At 39.6% G+C, this 17453-nt stretch overlaps 1 protein-coding gene across 1 annotated transcript in view; it reads right to left on the reverse strand.

Moving 5' to 3' along the window:
- Nucleotides 1-546: 546 nt before the first annotated feature.
- Nucleotides 547-17453, reverse strand: part of LOC105934496 (astrotactin-2) — a 160208-nt gene continuing 143301 nt past the window's right edge. The window contains exons 11-13 of the mRNA XM_036140219.1: nucleotides 10530-10630; nucleotides 8685-8868; nucleotides 547-3059 (exon numbers count right to left, since the gene is read on the reverse strand). Of these exons, the coding sequence (XP_035996112.1) occupies nucleotides 2822-3059; nucleotides 8685-8868; nucleotides 10530-10630 (523 nt within the window). The 3' untranslated portion in view covers nucleotides 547-2821. The remainder of the gene's footprint in view (nucleotides 3060-8684; nucleotides 8869-10529; nucleotides 10631-17453) is intronic.

Raw genomic sequence — 17453 nt, forward strand, 5'->3', positions numbered from 1 at the left:
TGCAAATCTCAGGAAGAGCAGGAATGAAAGATGTACTGATTCATGAATAGGATTGAGTGATTCAGCAACTAATACTGTGCGGGAAGTGATGGCACTATTGCTGCCAGTCACTGCCTATTAATTTGGAGCATGCACTACCAGCAGTGAAAGAAAAATAAATTTATTGTGACTAAATGTCACAATAAATTACATATAATCTCTCTTGTCGTCCCTGCTATTCCTCCTTCTTCTGCTGTCTCCTTTGCCCACAGTTTCCTTGCTCTGTGTGTCTGTTAAGATGAGTAACAGACTGGGGCGACAGGTATGTGTGTGCACTCACAAATTTGTTTTAATGTAGCTCGACTCATCATTGTTAACTTGGAGAAAAAGATACCATTCTCTGTGACATGATACCGTATCACCTGCAGTAGGTAACAGTAGACTGAATCACTCTGGGAAGTCAGTGTTTAGATTCACAATTCACATACTGAAAGCTGAAGTTTCAGTACTGTCCGGGCCGTGCGCTGGCCTTCTCCTCAACTTTACGTACTGAGAAATGTAGGGATCATTTAATGAAGTGATTCGGTTCAGTTTGTTCACTCAGATGATTTGTTCTTTTTAAATGAATCATTCAATAACTACACAAGACTACTCCAAACCTCCAGGTAGCTTAATTGCGAGCAACTAGGGTTGACAAAAAATTCTGGAAGGTGTCAAAAAATATTCACAAAAAGTAAGTGAAAGTCCAGTTGCCTTCAATATAAGCCTGTTCTAGATGATTGCCCATACATTACATCTTGTTGCCCTGATCACAAGATTTTACTTCAGTCACAAAATAAAGCAATAGCTTATAAAAACTATACAAATTTTAGCTGCTGTAAAAAGTTGAGATGGAATACGCAAATTAGTGCTTTTTACGGGTGCAGGTAATTTCATCCCCTTAGCTATTTAATACCCTCACAGTTTAGGTAAATTTTTTTTTTACAGGTACAAAATGGTAGTAGGACGAAATTAACTGTCAACGTGGAGGCTGAAACAGAGGTATAAATTGGTGAAGGGTAAAACTGACAGAGCCATTACTGAGATGTCTGTGTTTTGGAAATATTTTAAAACAGAAAAATAAAACAGTTCAATGTCCACTTTCTTTTTTGATGCTTTGGGGAAGACGCTACATACCCAAAGTTCATCCAGCTAACTAAACCTTAGTAAGGTGAAGCAACAAACTTTAGAGGAAACTCCAAAGAGAAGAGTTACATTTCAAAGGGACAGCAAAAAGTCAGAAAAGTTGCAGAACAGGTGTTTGAATTTACTATTCAGGATTACCAACCTATTGCTAAAGTGGATAATATTGTTTCATCCACTTGTGACGCATTGTAGCTGGTCAAGCCATGATATGATCTCCCTTCTATAGATCCGAGATAGCTGATACAGTACTACCCAGGATGTTTATTTAAAGAAGTATCCATTACCTTCAGGGTAGTTATCTACTGTGGCTGCTATTAGCTTCGCTACAGACATCTGAAGTTCCAAGTTTTGCTCGATGTCACTACTTTGAATGACACTCGTTGATTCCTCGTAGATCAAAAATGGGGTGTGCTTCATGCCCAGCAGGGTTGTGGATGTCATACCTCAAAGCATATGTGCAAGCAATCAACAAGGTGTGAAACAGATGGGAAATTGATAAAGAGAGCACCCCTTTACTTTAGGTTATAATGCAATAAATATGAAATAATGAGGCATGATGTAGGGATTTCGAGCATTGGATTTTTTTGTGTACACACTCGTATAGGTACAGCATTGCAGAAGCATAGGCTACCAAGAGGAGGATAGTTGGTCATTTCAAGCACTTCAAACTTCTGAGGCTTCAATTACATAAACAGCATTTTAATAGTTGTATTAATGTGTATTAAAAAGGCCTGTATCTGATTGAGACTATGTATAAGCAAATACCTACTTTTCATGACATTATCCGTGACAAAAAAATCTTGATTAGGACAGCCTTATAAAACATCCTTTAATACAGTTGCTATATACAAAATTAGGTTTACTTTTAAAAACTTTAAAGATGAAAAGGGAACAAGACAAAATCATTCCTGCATTTTGTCTAAGAAATTAAAGCTTAAGAAGAATGCCTTGATTATATTCAACCAATAAACCATCTTTGCATAATGCTTCCAGGCGTCAGAATTTTCAACTGCAACCCTAAATAAAAGCTATCAAAGTGTAATATCATTACCTGTGTACTCACCTAATTATTTTAAATTCCTTATGCAAATAAATATATTTCTTAAATAATGTGAAATAAAAATAAATAAATATCGTTTTTAAATGGCTATCACACAATTCAGCCTTTTCTTTTCAATGAATGTAGCAAAGGCCAATAAATTACATAATTGTTTTTTTCTTTCTTTTGTTTTTCAGTGTCCAAGGTAAGCACCAAAAATGAACAATATTCTTACATTCATGATATTTAAGCCAACCACTGTTTTTGTATGTTTTTCTTTTTTATGCCGTTGGCTGTCAGTTTTACATGTTTATACTGCAGTTTCTCACTGATGTGCACAATCACTGGTATTCTGTAGCTGAAAAACATGTCCACTCCAGTGACTGCAATATCTTCTGTCTTCTAATAAAAGTATGCCACACAAAAATAAGTTTTTGTTTGGTAGCTTTAACAAGATGTCCAGTGAATTCTGAGGTTTTCTTGAAGGCTCTCCTGGTATTTTTAAAATACGCCAGTCACGTGAGATACACTTGCTGCAGAGCGTACCGATGAGGTTTACCAATCAATGGTGTCATTTTGCAGAAAAAGAAGATATGTGCTCATTTCTCCATTTATTTCTCACCGGAGTTTAGTGTTACTGTAAGTGTTACGCTGTAAAGAAATGAGCTTTTCCATGCACATTGCACGTCTGTCATGTAAGGAACCATGCCATATGTTGCTGGGAGATCCACCATCTTCGCTCCGGCAGTAGATATATGCCATCGTATCTGTGCGGCTCTGGATGTGGGTGCTGCGAAGGAGGGATCGGCAGAAAAGGCTGATAGTCTCCACTCTACGAAGTATCAGGTTAGCTTTTCTACAAAAACAGACAACAAAAGAGTATTTATGATACATCAATGGACCTTTAGCATATTCAAGATTGTTATGTAAGTTATTTATATTTTCTAATGTTTGAATTGACATTATTAGTGACCTGTAGATTTCCTCTGATTTATCACCAAAAAAGTTGATATCCAAATACTACCACTAATAATAAAAATAATGATACTACTACTACTACTACTACTACTACTACTACTACTACTGATAATAGAATATAAAGACAACACTGATAAAAAAAGTGACAATATCTACAAAAAAAAAATAAATAAAATCAAACTCAAATTGGCATTTTAAAAATTCCTTAATTTCTGCTTTATTTATTTGCTTATTATGTATTTTCCATTTGTATTATGTGCACACTATCCTGTATTCACTTCTGTGGTAATAGGCAGGTGTCACTAACTTTAATGACGTGGATTCAGTTAAAGTAAATTTAAAAACTAAACTAAACTAAACTTAAAAAAAAAATAGAACACAACTTAAATGAAAAGTGTTCCTTGAAGGTAACAGGAAGGCTAAATGTTAAGGAAGAAATATCTACCTCCTTTTCTTGTTTTTTCAGCTTTTTCCTTTCAGGGGTCATCACAACAAGCCATCTGTCATCTTTTTTTCCCCCTTCTTCTCTCACACCAACCGCTAGGCCTCCTGCCTGGAAGTTCCAACCTCAATGTCTTTCTACTAATGCATTCACTATTCCTCCTCTGTACAGGTCCAAACCATCTCAGTCTGGTCTCTCTGATGTACTCATTCCTGATCCCATCCATCCTCGTTACTCCCAAAACGAACCTCAACATCTTCCTCTTTGCTACCTCCAGCTGTGCCTCCAGTCTCTTCCTTAGGGCCACTGCCTCTAAACCATACATTGCTGGTTTCACCACCGTCTTGTACACATTTCCTTTCATTGTTGCTGATATGCTTTTATCACAAAATAAACCAGACACTTTTCTCCATTCATTCCAACCTGCTTCGACACGTATCTTCTCTTTTTCACACTTGCTATTGTTCTGTTCTATTGACTCTAAGTACGTAAAATCCCCCACCTTTCTTTATCTCTGCTTAATGTTACCTCATGGCTCCACTTGAGTCCCTTTCATTCACACACTTATTCTGTTTTCCTATGGCTAAACTTCATTCCTCTCCTTTCCAGGGCGAATCCCTTTCTATATAGACTTCCCTCCACCGGTTTCTTGCTTTCACCACAGATCACAATGTCATCTGCAAATATCATAGTGCAAGGAGATTTCTGTCTAACCTCATATGTCAACCTGTCCACCACCACAGCAAACAAGAAAGGTCTTAGAGCCGATCCTTGACACAGTCCTACTTCCACTTTGAGCTCCTATGTCACAACTACAGCACACCTCACCACTGTCTTACAGCTCTCATTCATGTCCTGCACCACTGTAACATTCTTCTGTGACACCCCAGATTTCCTCATACAGTACTACAGCTCCTCTCTTGGCATCCTGACATTTGCTTTCTCTATATCTACAAAAACACAAGGCAGCTCTCTCTGACCTTCTCTGTACTTTGTCATCAACATCCTCGAAGCAAAAACTACATCTATAGTACTTTTTCTGGGCAGGAAACCATACTGCTGCTCACAGATCCTATTTTATTACCTCAGTCTTCCTCTATAGTTTTCTATAATTTCATTGTAATACTCATCAGTTTTATTCCTCTGTAGTTGTACCAGCACACTTCTTCTTTATTCCTCACACATCTTTTCGGACTCTAAGATCTCATTGAACAACCTAGTCAAAAGCTCTACGGCTGTCACTCCTAGACACCTCCATACCTCCAAAGGTATATCATCATGACCAACTGTCTTTCCACTTTTTATCCATTTCAATGTATCCCTCACTTCATCCTCGTTGATCTTTGCTTAGCCTATAACCACAAACAACATTGAGTATCACACCTTCAATTTGCATTTTGGGACTCATCACCCTATCTCACACTCCTTTTACCTCCAGAACATTCTTGAAGAACTCCTCCAACAAAATAACTCCGACATAATTTTTCTTCCTATCCACTATGGTTGAAAAAGGCTGAACCCCGCTCCTATCTTTCTACATGGTCTCCTGAACACACAATATGTCCACCTTTCTCCTCTGAATTGTCTGCCATCTCTTTAGCTTTTCCTGTCATAGTCCCTACATCCAAAGTCCCTAATCTTAGTTCTAGACTCTTGTTTTTCCTCTTAATCTGACGCAACCCTCTGCATTTTTCCAGCCTTGAAACTGGGACAAAATATCGATTTAGGTTTTTCTGAGTCGCCGTTTTGACACTAGTCAAGCTACCTAAGTTGGTGCGGTGATTCTATTCTGAAATTCACCGGAACTTTATCCTGTTTAGCGCCCAACGTTTCCTGTATAGCTCATGTTTAGCTCATGAAATTCAGGAGCTTGATCCGGTAACTGCTGTGGCATCGGGTCAAACTTCCTTCTTGTGGATTTTTTCGCAGCGCTGCACGGCCTCGGTAACTGGACCTGCAATCAGCATGCAACTGATGTGAGTTGACACACTGATTTTTAATTATCTGGGATCCTTACAGCGTTGCATCCGTAACTGCATTGCATTCAATGTGAGCCAGGGGTTAACCTAATTGACATCTTAGTCCTAAACCCATAGCCCAGAAAAACGTGTGGTACTCACTTTACATAAAAGTCCTCACTTTACTAGTAAAATTAGCAAAAAATGCTCTTGCTTAGCTACAAGTACAAGAATGGACTCACTCACTCACTCAAACTCAATTTGTTGTGTTGTCATTCATTCAATGTTACAAAATGTATTACTTAATTTTAAGACCTGGTCATAACCTGAATTTACTGTATTATCTTTATTATTATATTATCAGTTATTTCTAGTTTTTTACTTTGATTTTCTGTATTTACAATAGGTTAACGTTGAAATGTATTAAAGAGTTTGTAATTTTTAGTCAACTATAGTATGATTATTCATTCAAATAAAATTTTAAACTGTCAGGAGTCTTTATGAATTAGAATATAACTCAAATTACAAGACAACCAAAAATTTGGATAATTAACTATTTAGTACTCTCTTGAATTATGAATTTAAATGTACCAGGTGTAGCATTTTGCAGGTCTGTTATAATCATTAATGCATGTATGATATGAAGAATAGTAACATATTTTCTTCTGCCATTCTAAAGGGACAGCTAGTTTAGCTGAAAACGTGAACTTCACTGCAAATATGCTCTCTCAAGTAAGTAAAACAACAAAAAAATGTCTCTGTGTCACAAGTTAATGGAATTAAACATACACCACAGCTGGAGAGCTCTTTCAGTGAGAGACTGTTGCACCCTAGATGCTCAAAGAAGCGCTTCCGCAGGTCCTTCATCCCCTATAACTTATTAATGTGCAAGTGAAAACATGGGAACATTGGTGTTTTGAGATCACTGCTATGTGTAGCAACTTATCCAAGTGCAAGAAAGTTGCCCCCTGACAGTTCATACAAAACTTCTTAAGGAGACGTCCTACAGATTTTGGCCCACGGATTACATACTTTCTTATTTTTTTGTATTTTTTGCCTTTCTGATAAATTCTCTTTCTGTTGCTTTAGAACTTTTACTTCAGACAAGCTTGTTTTCCATTTCAGATCTGGTGTGTTTCTTTATGTGTTTTTGCCACTGCCATGCCTGAATTTCCCCATTGTGCAACAGTAAAGGTATTTCTTATCTTACCATATGAGTGGACAATAATTATGTATGTTTATGTACCTTTTATCTTATATGAATATCAAAACATACTACAGACACAAGGAGAAAGCCAAAAACACCATAATTTTGAAAAACAGCATTTGCTGAACATCAACATCTGTCCTTAGTTAAGCAAACAGTACAGTGTAGACATCTTTTTCACTCGTTTGCTGAAATGAGTGTGTGCGTGTGTTGGGAGTGGGGTCGGGGGCTTCTTTCATTTCCTTTTAATTCTTGGTTCTGAATAAACAGAATTCCAAGCTCATTATCAAGGAAGCCTGGAATTACAAGCCCTAGAGACAGACTAAATGCATTTGTTGTTGATAAGAAAAAAATATACTATAAAATGTGGATCTTTCTGTTACTCATGTTCTAAATGTAGCAAGTAAGCTTTAACATGTCTTAAATAAGGCTATTCTGAGTTGTTAGAAAATAAGTACAATTAAAATGAATGACATGAGAAAGTATGAAAGGTGTTCATCATAAAAAATTATGAAAAGAAAAACAGGAATCACTTATAACAGCACGTGCAAATCACAAAACAGGCGTTAAACTGTAACAATGGTGGACATATGTGGGAGGCTTCTAGGATTATCGGCTCCTGCAGGAGTGCTGACTGTGCTTACGTTCTTCTTGGCTATTGTTTTACCTTTTAAAACGCACCACCAAAGGAGCCTTCTTGTAAATTACTGCAATGAGGCTAAACCCTGCCAACTTGAAGCAGTAAATAATCCACACTCACTCACCCAAAAGCACCCCCAGATCCCAACCCCCATTTCCCCAATTCCACTTTCTTGAAGATGCCTACACACACACACACACACACACACACACACACACACACACACACACACACACACACACACACACACACACACACACACACACACACACACACGGAATGCACACCATTCAACAAGCATTCTATGTCCCAATGGCAAACTTGGTTCTCCTACCCCCTTCACCAATCAGACAGAAGCATAAGCTTCCTACAGACCAAAGTTTTTCCTCAATTATTATATTATTTATAGCTGGAAAAGAGCGGTTCCAGGCAGTGTGGGTGGACAAACCAAAACATTGGCTGTAACCTAAGATTTTGTATTGCTATCACGAGTCCTGGAGCAACTCTCTTCACAGACTCACATGCATGCATATTTTTGTTTTAAACATTTTTTCCCCTCTAAAATCACTGTTTATACTTCATTCTTCAAATTTTGTTTTTTCAGTCACTCTGGCTCTTTTTCTTCAAACTACAAATGAGGGTGTCCCTGTCAAGAAGGTCCCGGGTGAAGAACGTTGTCTTGGTATATTCTGATTACAAATGAACATTTTTATGGGGAAGAAGTAGTAATGGTCTTGGAAGTCGAGGAAGCATTAGTTGAGTATCATATTTAGTGTTTGGCTTGGCTATCAAATGTTGTTTTGGCATTGTCATGGTGATGTGTGGCGTGACTACAACCCTGGCATTTCAATGGTGACCTGGCTTGCTCCCCTTTCAGGAGAAGCAACACTGAAATTGCATCCTTGTGTTTTGAAATAGCACCCCTATAGTATTGCAAGGGGAATTGGTTTGAGGGTAGGGATGAAGGGATGGTGGTAGTGTACTGTTAAGAGAAATGAGTGAACGATCTGAATCTGACAGCTGCTTCAGGCAGCTTTGCATCTTATGCAAGAAACATCAGATTGATGTTAATTGATCATAAATAGCACAAAGCCATCAAATGTGATGAAAAGAGAGCTTAACTGCATGAAGACTGGGCAAAATAATAGTTAATTTGTTTATTTCTTTACAGGATACAAAATCCACCCCATCTATTCTTTGGGTTGCTGTGAAATAATTTCAAATGCTGATGTTTTTAAAGCTCACTGTTTTCTCACCTGGGGCCCAGCTCATCCTCACTACGCCAGACAAAGTCCCCAAACTTCTCATAGTGGGAATTGTAGTGGTGCTGGACTCTATAAAGTAGCGGCGCAGGGATCTCCATCAGCATATTGTAGGCCATCTGCTGTTCCTTTCCGCTGGTGTAGCCATTGTACAAGTTGTACACCCTGTCAGCTATTTCTGTCATGATGAAAGAGAGCCAAAGTGGTAAAAGGGAGTAAGAAAAGTTAATGACCAATTAGTAGGTTGTGTCTATTAATTTGATCAGATGATCAAGACAATCAAACTTCAGATCCTGCTGAAGTACTTTGGACCCATATTTTTTCACACATTAGAATTGATTTTTTTTTTCAAAATGTAATTTGGTCACTTCTGTTTCATGAATTGTAACTGTAGTGAATGTTTATTCATGATAATAGCAATCCATGTGTGAATACATCTCCTTTGTGATGTTTTGTTCTGACCTTCTAGACAGTTACCAGAATGATTTGATGCAGACATTAGTTATAAATTACAACTAAAACAAACTTGCTAAAACAAATACTGTATATACTCGATCAAACAAAAAGTTACAAATATTTGCATTTCATGCTGCTGGATTACCATTAGCTTGTAGATTGAGCTTAAGGAGGCACAAAAAAGCAAATTCAGGGAATTCATTTTGAAAAAAAAAAAAAGACATTTAGACTCAAACAGACTGTGTGTCTAGTGATCAAAAGACAAACATATCTAAATGTGTCAAAAAAGGACTAAATTGTAGTTACACCATTCTTGTGGATCTCTTAAAAAGTTGTTTAGACATGTTTGATGTTAGTGTTTCTATATGGTTAGTGATAATGTTACACTCTGTAATGAAGATGGCTTCACAAAGGGCATCTGTGGTTTGGAATCGACCCCCCTTGCTATTCTTCAACAAACATTTTAAGATCACTTTGGATAATACATAGGATGGTATAAAATAGGAAGAAGAGCTTTGTCAGACAACTGTCCTCTTGAAGGACCCAGTCATTGTTGCACAGACAAAAGACCTTAATTGAAAAGGAACATGATGGTGACTCCTCCACTGTGCCACAATTCCAGTGGGATCTCCTTATCATAATGTTGGAAGCCATCAGCATTATCGTTATTATTTTTACTTGTGAGAGGATAAAATATTCCTCTATATTTCACTGTCCCATGTTTGGTGCTCCATTTCAGCCACCAAATGGGCAAGATTGTTGCTTGGGAGGAGATTTGACTTGGGAGGCATTTTTGTTCCTTAATCCTTAGGTGTCATTGTGGACATTTTTTATCGATTTGGGAAAAAACATAACTCTTCATCAAGCTACAACTGTGTGTACTCAAATAAAATTTTTTGTATTACACCATTCTCTTGTAAAACAAATTACTACTCTGTTAAGTCATTAACAGTGGTGGGCACAGCTAACCAAAAAGTTAGCTTTGCAACCGTTAAACCAAAGATAAATAAGGAAATTTGAGAAAGCTAATGCTAGCCACTAAACAATTACCACCAGCTTTCACTTAGTCTATGTCACATGTCTTAAAACAAACGGTGCATTTTGAAGTTCTTCCTTGAAATGGTTCCAGCAACACAAAATGTAAATGATTGCAACTTCTTCTGTAGTGTCAAGCTTTTAAAGAGAAGGGTAAAAACTGCAGAAAAGAAATGAACACAGTACATTCTGGTTGAGTATGGAACTGGAGGAGTATTGACATGATAACAATTACAGGGAGGGGGGGAGACCTGCTTAGGTAAACAGGAGGATACTCAACAAAGTTGGAAAGAGCACTGAAACTGTGTTCATCAGCTTTCAGCTGCAAAAGCCAAGAAGCCAAAGTACCTTCAGCTCGACTGTCATCAACCACTGGACAAGATGTGCGCACGGAGACGAAGCTTGACTCAGTGTGACTGCCCCGATTATCCACTGCAACGAGGGTGAACCTAAAAAAAAACAAAAAAAAAAAAACAGTAAAATTCATTAATTGCTAATCAAATTCCAACCCCAAGCTATTCAAACGCTATGATCCCTGCTTCTAAATACTCAAAGCTACATCTGTTAATAAGCTTGGAATGCCATCGTGTTTAGTATTTTTCAATGCATCCTTTGGATTATGTTTTTTGTTAGTAGCAGTGTTGTAGTCAAGTCACTATGCCTTGAGTCCGAGTCCAGGTTCGAGTCTCCAGTGTTCAAGTCCGAATCAAGTCCAAGTCCTTGAAATAAAATCTGAGTCGAGTCCGAGTCAAGTCCGAGTCGAGTCACTATTGATCCAAGTTCGTGCACCGCCGCGGCTCCGGCCGGCCAGCGGGGTTCGCGCACCGCCGGCCGCCCGCCACCGCAGATGCTGTCACGCATTTACCTCGCCCGTACACCGGGCGATTCCCACAAACGAGTTCGGCAGGGTTCCCACATGACTCACAAAAAATCTGGTGCAGATCGGTCGATGCAGGGAAGAGATCCAGCCGTTGGATAATGATAATGCATTTGTCCACCGGACTGGACTAAATTGTTCGGCGGGCCGGACTATTTATACCGATTCCTAGACGGTGACTACAAACAGAAAAAAACGGCAGATGACGGCATGAACGCCGAGCAGGAGAAAAACATCTACTTACCGTTCTATCAACTCGGCCAAGCCATCGTTTGAGCTGAACGTTGGTATGTTGTTCCACAGTTCTACCAGTAAACTGGGCGCCTGGACATCCTCTTGTGAATGTTTAACAGCGGAAAAGTCGGTCATATCATTGTATCTGTTGCATGTGTAATGGCTGGTTGCTACGTGCCCTCTCACACTGTTTGCCCTACCTTAGCGGCAAGGGGCGTCGCTCATAAGATGGTGACGTCACGTGTGCGGTACGCCATTTAGATATTAAAATCATGCACCAAATAATAATCTAATGACATATTAAAATTATAGCCTAATGATATATAAAAAAAGTCGAGTCTTTTTCTCAATTTCCGAGTCAGAATGATCTGAATGTAGGAGTCCGAGTCCAAGTTCGAGTCATCAGTGCTCAAGTCCAAGTCAAGTCACGAGTCTCTAAATTTAGCTAATGACTCGGACTCGAGTTCGAGTCTCGGACTCGAGTACTACAACACTGGTTTGTAGATGTGTATGTTTGTAACTTTCTGCTGTAATACAAGATCAATCCTCTTATCTTACAGTATATTATCATATTCATCCTCCATAATAAAACCCTTTTAATGATTTTAATGAAAATGACCTTATTCATCAATGTGTTAAAAGGAATGACTTTATGTAATTTATACACTCAACATATCATTGTTGTTTCTCTGATTGAGTTCCTGTGACAAATAAACACACAGGTTAGTTGAACAGTAAAGCCAGCAATATATTTGTAACAGCAGTGTTACACACCAGATGTGAAAATAATCAGATGAAAATTGTTTCTCTGCTGAGGCAGAGAAATCTCCATCAAATGCGGAATATACCATGGAGATGCTCTGGCTTCTCTGCTGTTCTGCATAGACCTGAACCTCCTCAGCCAAATAATCAACAGGTCTGGCTATGGGTACTGACTTAGAAGTGGGGACACTGTCAGCCACTTCCTGTACATAGACTGAGATAAAGCTGTATGCTAAGAGTGAGTGAGACATTGACTTGTTGATCCAGACCACCAGAATCTACAGCAGGGACATCAGAATGTCATTCCGGCTGGAGAAATGTGACCGGATGGTGATAAAGAGAGGGAAGGTAATCCACACATAGGGGATTGCACTCCCAAAAGGGAGAATAGCAGATGCTGAAGAGAGCTATAAGTACCTTGGAATACCACAAGCAAATGGCAACCACAAAGAGGCCACAAGGAAAGCAGCAACAGCCTGCAACGAGTAAGGCAAGTTTTGCAAAATCAGCTTAACAGCAAGAACAAGGTCCGGGCAATCAACAGCTATGCCTTGCCAGAAAACAGATATCCTGCTGGAATAATAAGTTGGCCAAAGCAGGAAATCCAGACCACTGACGTTAAGACACGAAAGCTACTCGCCATGCATGGTAGATTCAACCCCAAATCCAGTATCCACTGGCTATACACTAAGCGCAAAGAAGGAAGCAGAGGTCTAGTGAGCATCAGAGCCACCACTGAATATGAAACATCCAAGCTCCAAGAATATATCAGGAAGATATTCCCAAGGGATGAGGTGATCAGTGAATGTCTCAGACAATGGACGCTGGAAGAGAAGGAACTGAAGGAAAGATCATGGGAGGAAAAACCCCTGTATGGGATGTACCACCTGAAGTGGCTGATATGACCAAATCCAACCAATGGTTAGAGAGGGCTGGACTGAAGGGCAGCATTGAAACACTGATCATGGCAGCAAAGGAGCAGGTTTTGAGCACCGAAGCAATAGATGCCCAGAACATACCAGGCAAGACCCCGGGTGCAGGCATTGCAAAGAGATAACATAAACCATCCAGCATCTCACAGCAGGGTGTAAGATACCAGCAGGGAAGGAATACATTAAACGCCCCAGCTAAGTGACTGGTATAGTGTACAGAAACATCTGATAAGAATACCAACTGGAGACCCCCAGGTCAAAATGGGAATTGCCTCCCAAGGTGGTGAAGACTAACAGAGTCTGTTAGTCTCCACCAGTATCTGGAATTCCCTGGACCTGCATTACTAGGCATATCCGTCTGGACACCCTAGTCAGAGAACTCAGGGAGATGAACACGAGGAGGCAGCAGCAGTTTGAGGCAAGGAGTAGGTTCTGGTACTCTCGGGCAGTGTGAAACTGATTCTTGGACATGGAGGTAGCGTGGAGCTGATGTAGGTGCTATCCCGTAGCATGGAGCTGCTGTTAGGTAGCGTAAGGCAGGTTCTAGAATCTTCAGAACCTAAATCAGCCACACAAGCTTGATCCCTCACTGAAGGCCTATGCTTTAGCTGGGGAACAGGCTAGGGGCATGCTGGCGCAGGACTTCGTTGACTCTCGTCAAAGTCAGATTCGTGGGTTGGTGGCTGTGTGCGCTCTTTGTTTTGGCGTCCGGATGCTGGCACGTTGTTCTGCTCTGAGGTGGTGGAGAGAAGCTGAAATGGGGACCGGTTGCTGAAGGTGGAATCACTAGTTTAGAGCTCCAAACAGATGATTGCTGTTCCACCTCATCTTCATACGGCGCATGTTTCTCCGCGCTCACCAAAGTACTCTAATAGACTACTGAGTTCTACTCCTGTTACCTGGTCCTTCTCATGTTGCGGTCGTTCTGTCATGGTTTGCAGAAGTAAAGGACTGAAGTGGCAACAGGACATAGGCAGATGCATGTTTGAATATATATATTTTAATAATCCAGGGAAGAACAAAGATGGCCACACATTGAGGGAACAGAGAGCATGGTCTTAAATACAACACAGATGAAATAGAAATCAGGTGGGTGCAAGTAACACAAACACATGCAGATCATGACATTTTCAGATACTACAGGTCTGGTGGCCACTTAGGTCCGGGGAAGACTAGTGAAATTGAACCAACATAATGTGAGGGCGTTCAGGTTATTTTTGTCCAATAAAAAATTAGTTCAAAGATCTGAAACATTTAAGTCACAAAAGCAAAGAAACATTTAACAAGGGAAGCACTGTAGGCAGGCAACAGTACAGTTACAGCATTTAACTGCAAAGGGTTACCCTGGTCATTTGACACCCATATTCCATTTGTTCTGGTGCCATAAATATTGCACTATTGTGGTGAAACTTGTTCTGTTAGTAAAGATTTACTGGAAATAGGGAGAGCGACAGAGACAGAGTGAGTGAGGGAGGGCGGTGGGTTAGCGGGGGGTAAAAAAAAATCATGTTTTGGTCCACATTAACTGTTTTCCTACTTCAGGAGAAGTTTTGAAAAAGTGAATTAAATCTTGAGAAATATTTATGACTGGTTAAGAAAAACTGTAAGCTTTGAGCAGTATTTCCACAGAGTAACCACTGTAAAAACAGCAGAAGGACACAAAGGAAACCACAAAACAAAGTGAGACAAAATGAACAACTCACATGGCATTCCAATCCTACAAACTACTCTGAAATGCATAAAAATGAAGAAATTAAGATATATCATTGTTTATGTGAAAGTCACTTTGCCAAAAACGCCCATTCTCATTTTAATGTCTTTTGCAATCTGTTCCAATACTGTCAAATCATTGTTTTGCTTGTAACGTGACCTGTTTGGGCATTGTTCGCATAGTTTGTCTGGTCTTGTTATTGAGCAGGGTGGATGTGGTATTCCCTTAGAACCTCAAAAAAGACGTGCAGGCCTTGCTGGCTCCTTTGCTGGGCAGAACAATGCCAGCATTTTACAGTCATGCTGTTTAAATTACAAGGCCACATAACGTGCAGATGGATACACTGAGGTAGGAGAAGCAAGAAAAGCAGAAAGATGTCATGACAGGGATTTTATGAAAAGATTTAGTCAACTTTCAGGTTATTTTAGAGTACATTATGAGATGTGTGGATATGCCTGTTGCCTCCTTTCAAATTCCCCACAGCAGAGTTGCATTGGAAAAGGGAATGAAGCCTCTCGCAAACACAACTTGGAGAGGACATTTGAAAGAGATTTTTCTTCTTATTATTATTATTTAAAAATAGATTGCAACATTTTAATTTTTGTACTGAAACACAGCCAACAGTCTTTCTTATTATTAAAGTGGCTTAACCCAACCCAACCCAACCCCACCCCTGGCATTTTTTATTTTTTGTTGACTCACGACCTGTAATTAAGGTGAATTATTGAATGATTTTCGTTTTTTAAAAACAGCCATGTTCAAGTCTAACCACAGATTCTCTATTTGACTGAGGCCTGAACTTTTACCAGATCAACATATTCAAATGTTTCCCACTTGAGTGTTGCTTAGCAGTATGCTTTGGGTCACTGTCCTACTGGAAGGTGAACCTCCGTCCCAGTCTCAAATCACAGGCAGTCAGACAAAGGTTTTGCTAAAGAATATCCCTGCGTTTAGCACCCTCCATCTTTCCTTTGACTCGGACCAGTTTACTAGTCCCTAGTGCTGAAAACCCTCCCCACAACATGATAGTGCCACTACCATGTTTGACTGTAGGGATGGTGTTCTTTTGGTCATTTTTGTGTCTTTATGCCAGACACAGTCTTTTTCTTGGTGGCTGAACAATGAGCCATCTTATTTTCAACTCTAAGTAATTGCTTTTTTCTGGTCCACTTAAAGCCCAGCTCTATGGAGTGTACAGCTTGTTATGGTTCTATACACAGATACTCCAGTTTCTTCTGTGGAGCATGACAGATTATGTGACATTTAGATTGCACACAGGTGGAGTTCATTTCACTAATTATGTGACTTTCGGCGTTAATTGGTTGCACCAGAGTTGTGTAGGGGCTTCACAGCAAATGGGGGTGGACATATACGCACGTCAATGTTTATTTTTTCTAGTTCTCGTATGTATGTATGTATGTATGTATGTATGTATGTATGTATGTATGTATGTATGTATGTATGTATGTATGTATGTAGGTATGTATGTATGATTTCACTTCATCAACTTAGACTATTTTGTGCAGATCAATCACAAAGTAAGATTAGAAAACATTTACATTAAGAATCAGAATCAACTTTAATTAAAAGTTTGTGGGTACAAGCAAGGAATTTGACCGGATTTGACATCTCGTTTTAGCCATTAGCGCTTAGTAGCGCCAGTCTGAAGGTAAATGTCTGAATAACCTGTGACCAGGATGTGTTGGGTCGACAGCCATGCTAGCTGCCCTTTTTCTGGCCCTGGATCTGTACAGGTCATGAATGGATAGAAGGTCAGTCCTCTCTACAGTTTTAATTGTTCTTTGCAGTTTAGACCTGTCTGGTTTTGTGGATGAGCTGAAACACACAGAGAAATATGAGCTCAAGACAGACTGATAGCTAAAGGAGGGTGCAAAGGTTATTTCATTTTGCAATGACTTGCAAAAGGGAACACTTTTACAAGTCATTGTCATTTATGCACCATATAAGAAGCTGTAAAAATTCGATGAATGAACATGGGGTGCAAGCTCAGAAACAGGCACTCTGTGATTATAAAAATTGCCTGAGAGAACAACAGATACAACCACAGTTTGGCCTGCCATGAGAATGTCAAATCATCAAGTAAAGAGCTGGCAAGATATACAACCACTTTGACCACCCACTCACAGGGAGATACACTTTCCTTTGTCCCAACTGTAGCTCAGTTCTGTCTATCCCCTTCCCTACTTCATTGTGCCTCACATGGGCCCCTTGCCTCCAAGGGAAAATATTAATTTTGTAAATGTGTCATTGTTTTGAAACAAAACAAAACATTCAGAAGGTTTTTTGTATAAATTGGCAATACAACCAATAACGAGATCGCTGAGTAAAAAAACACGAAGACAGAGTGATCAGAAAGGCGACACAGTAGGAATGAGAGAAAATGAAGCGCATGTCGGTGAGGATCAATTAAGACAGTATTTTTGGCATGCCAAGAGAAGCCAAGATAGTCAGGGGTGCCGTTTCCATTACATCAGCATTTGGACACACATCAGTCGAGGCTGTCTGCAAATCAATCAAAGCAAAGAGAGCTGTTTCTCCTTGCCTGAAAAATTTGTGTCAGCTTACAGTATATCTCATGACTGAAATCCTTCAATCTGAGTGGCATCAGACTGTCGTCACAGCTTTAAATAAAACTGCCTTGCCTCTCACTGTAAATTAGAAAAGATAGTCTGTCTTCCAATGAGCTCAGATGTGCATTAGCAAGGCTCAGCAGGCAAAGGTAATAATGACCACAC

The sequence above is a fragment of the Fundulus heteroclitus genome, chromosome 8 (genome assembly GCF_011125445.2).
Source record: "Fundulus heteroclitus isolate FHET01 chromosome 8, MU-UCD_Fhet_4.1, whole genome shotgun sequence".
NCBI classification, from domain to species: Eukaryota; Metazoa; Chordata; class Actinopteri; order Cyprinodontiformes; family Fundulidae; genus Fundulus; species Fundulus heteroclitus.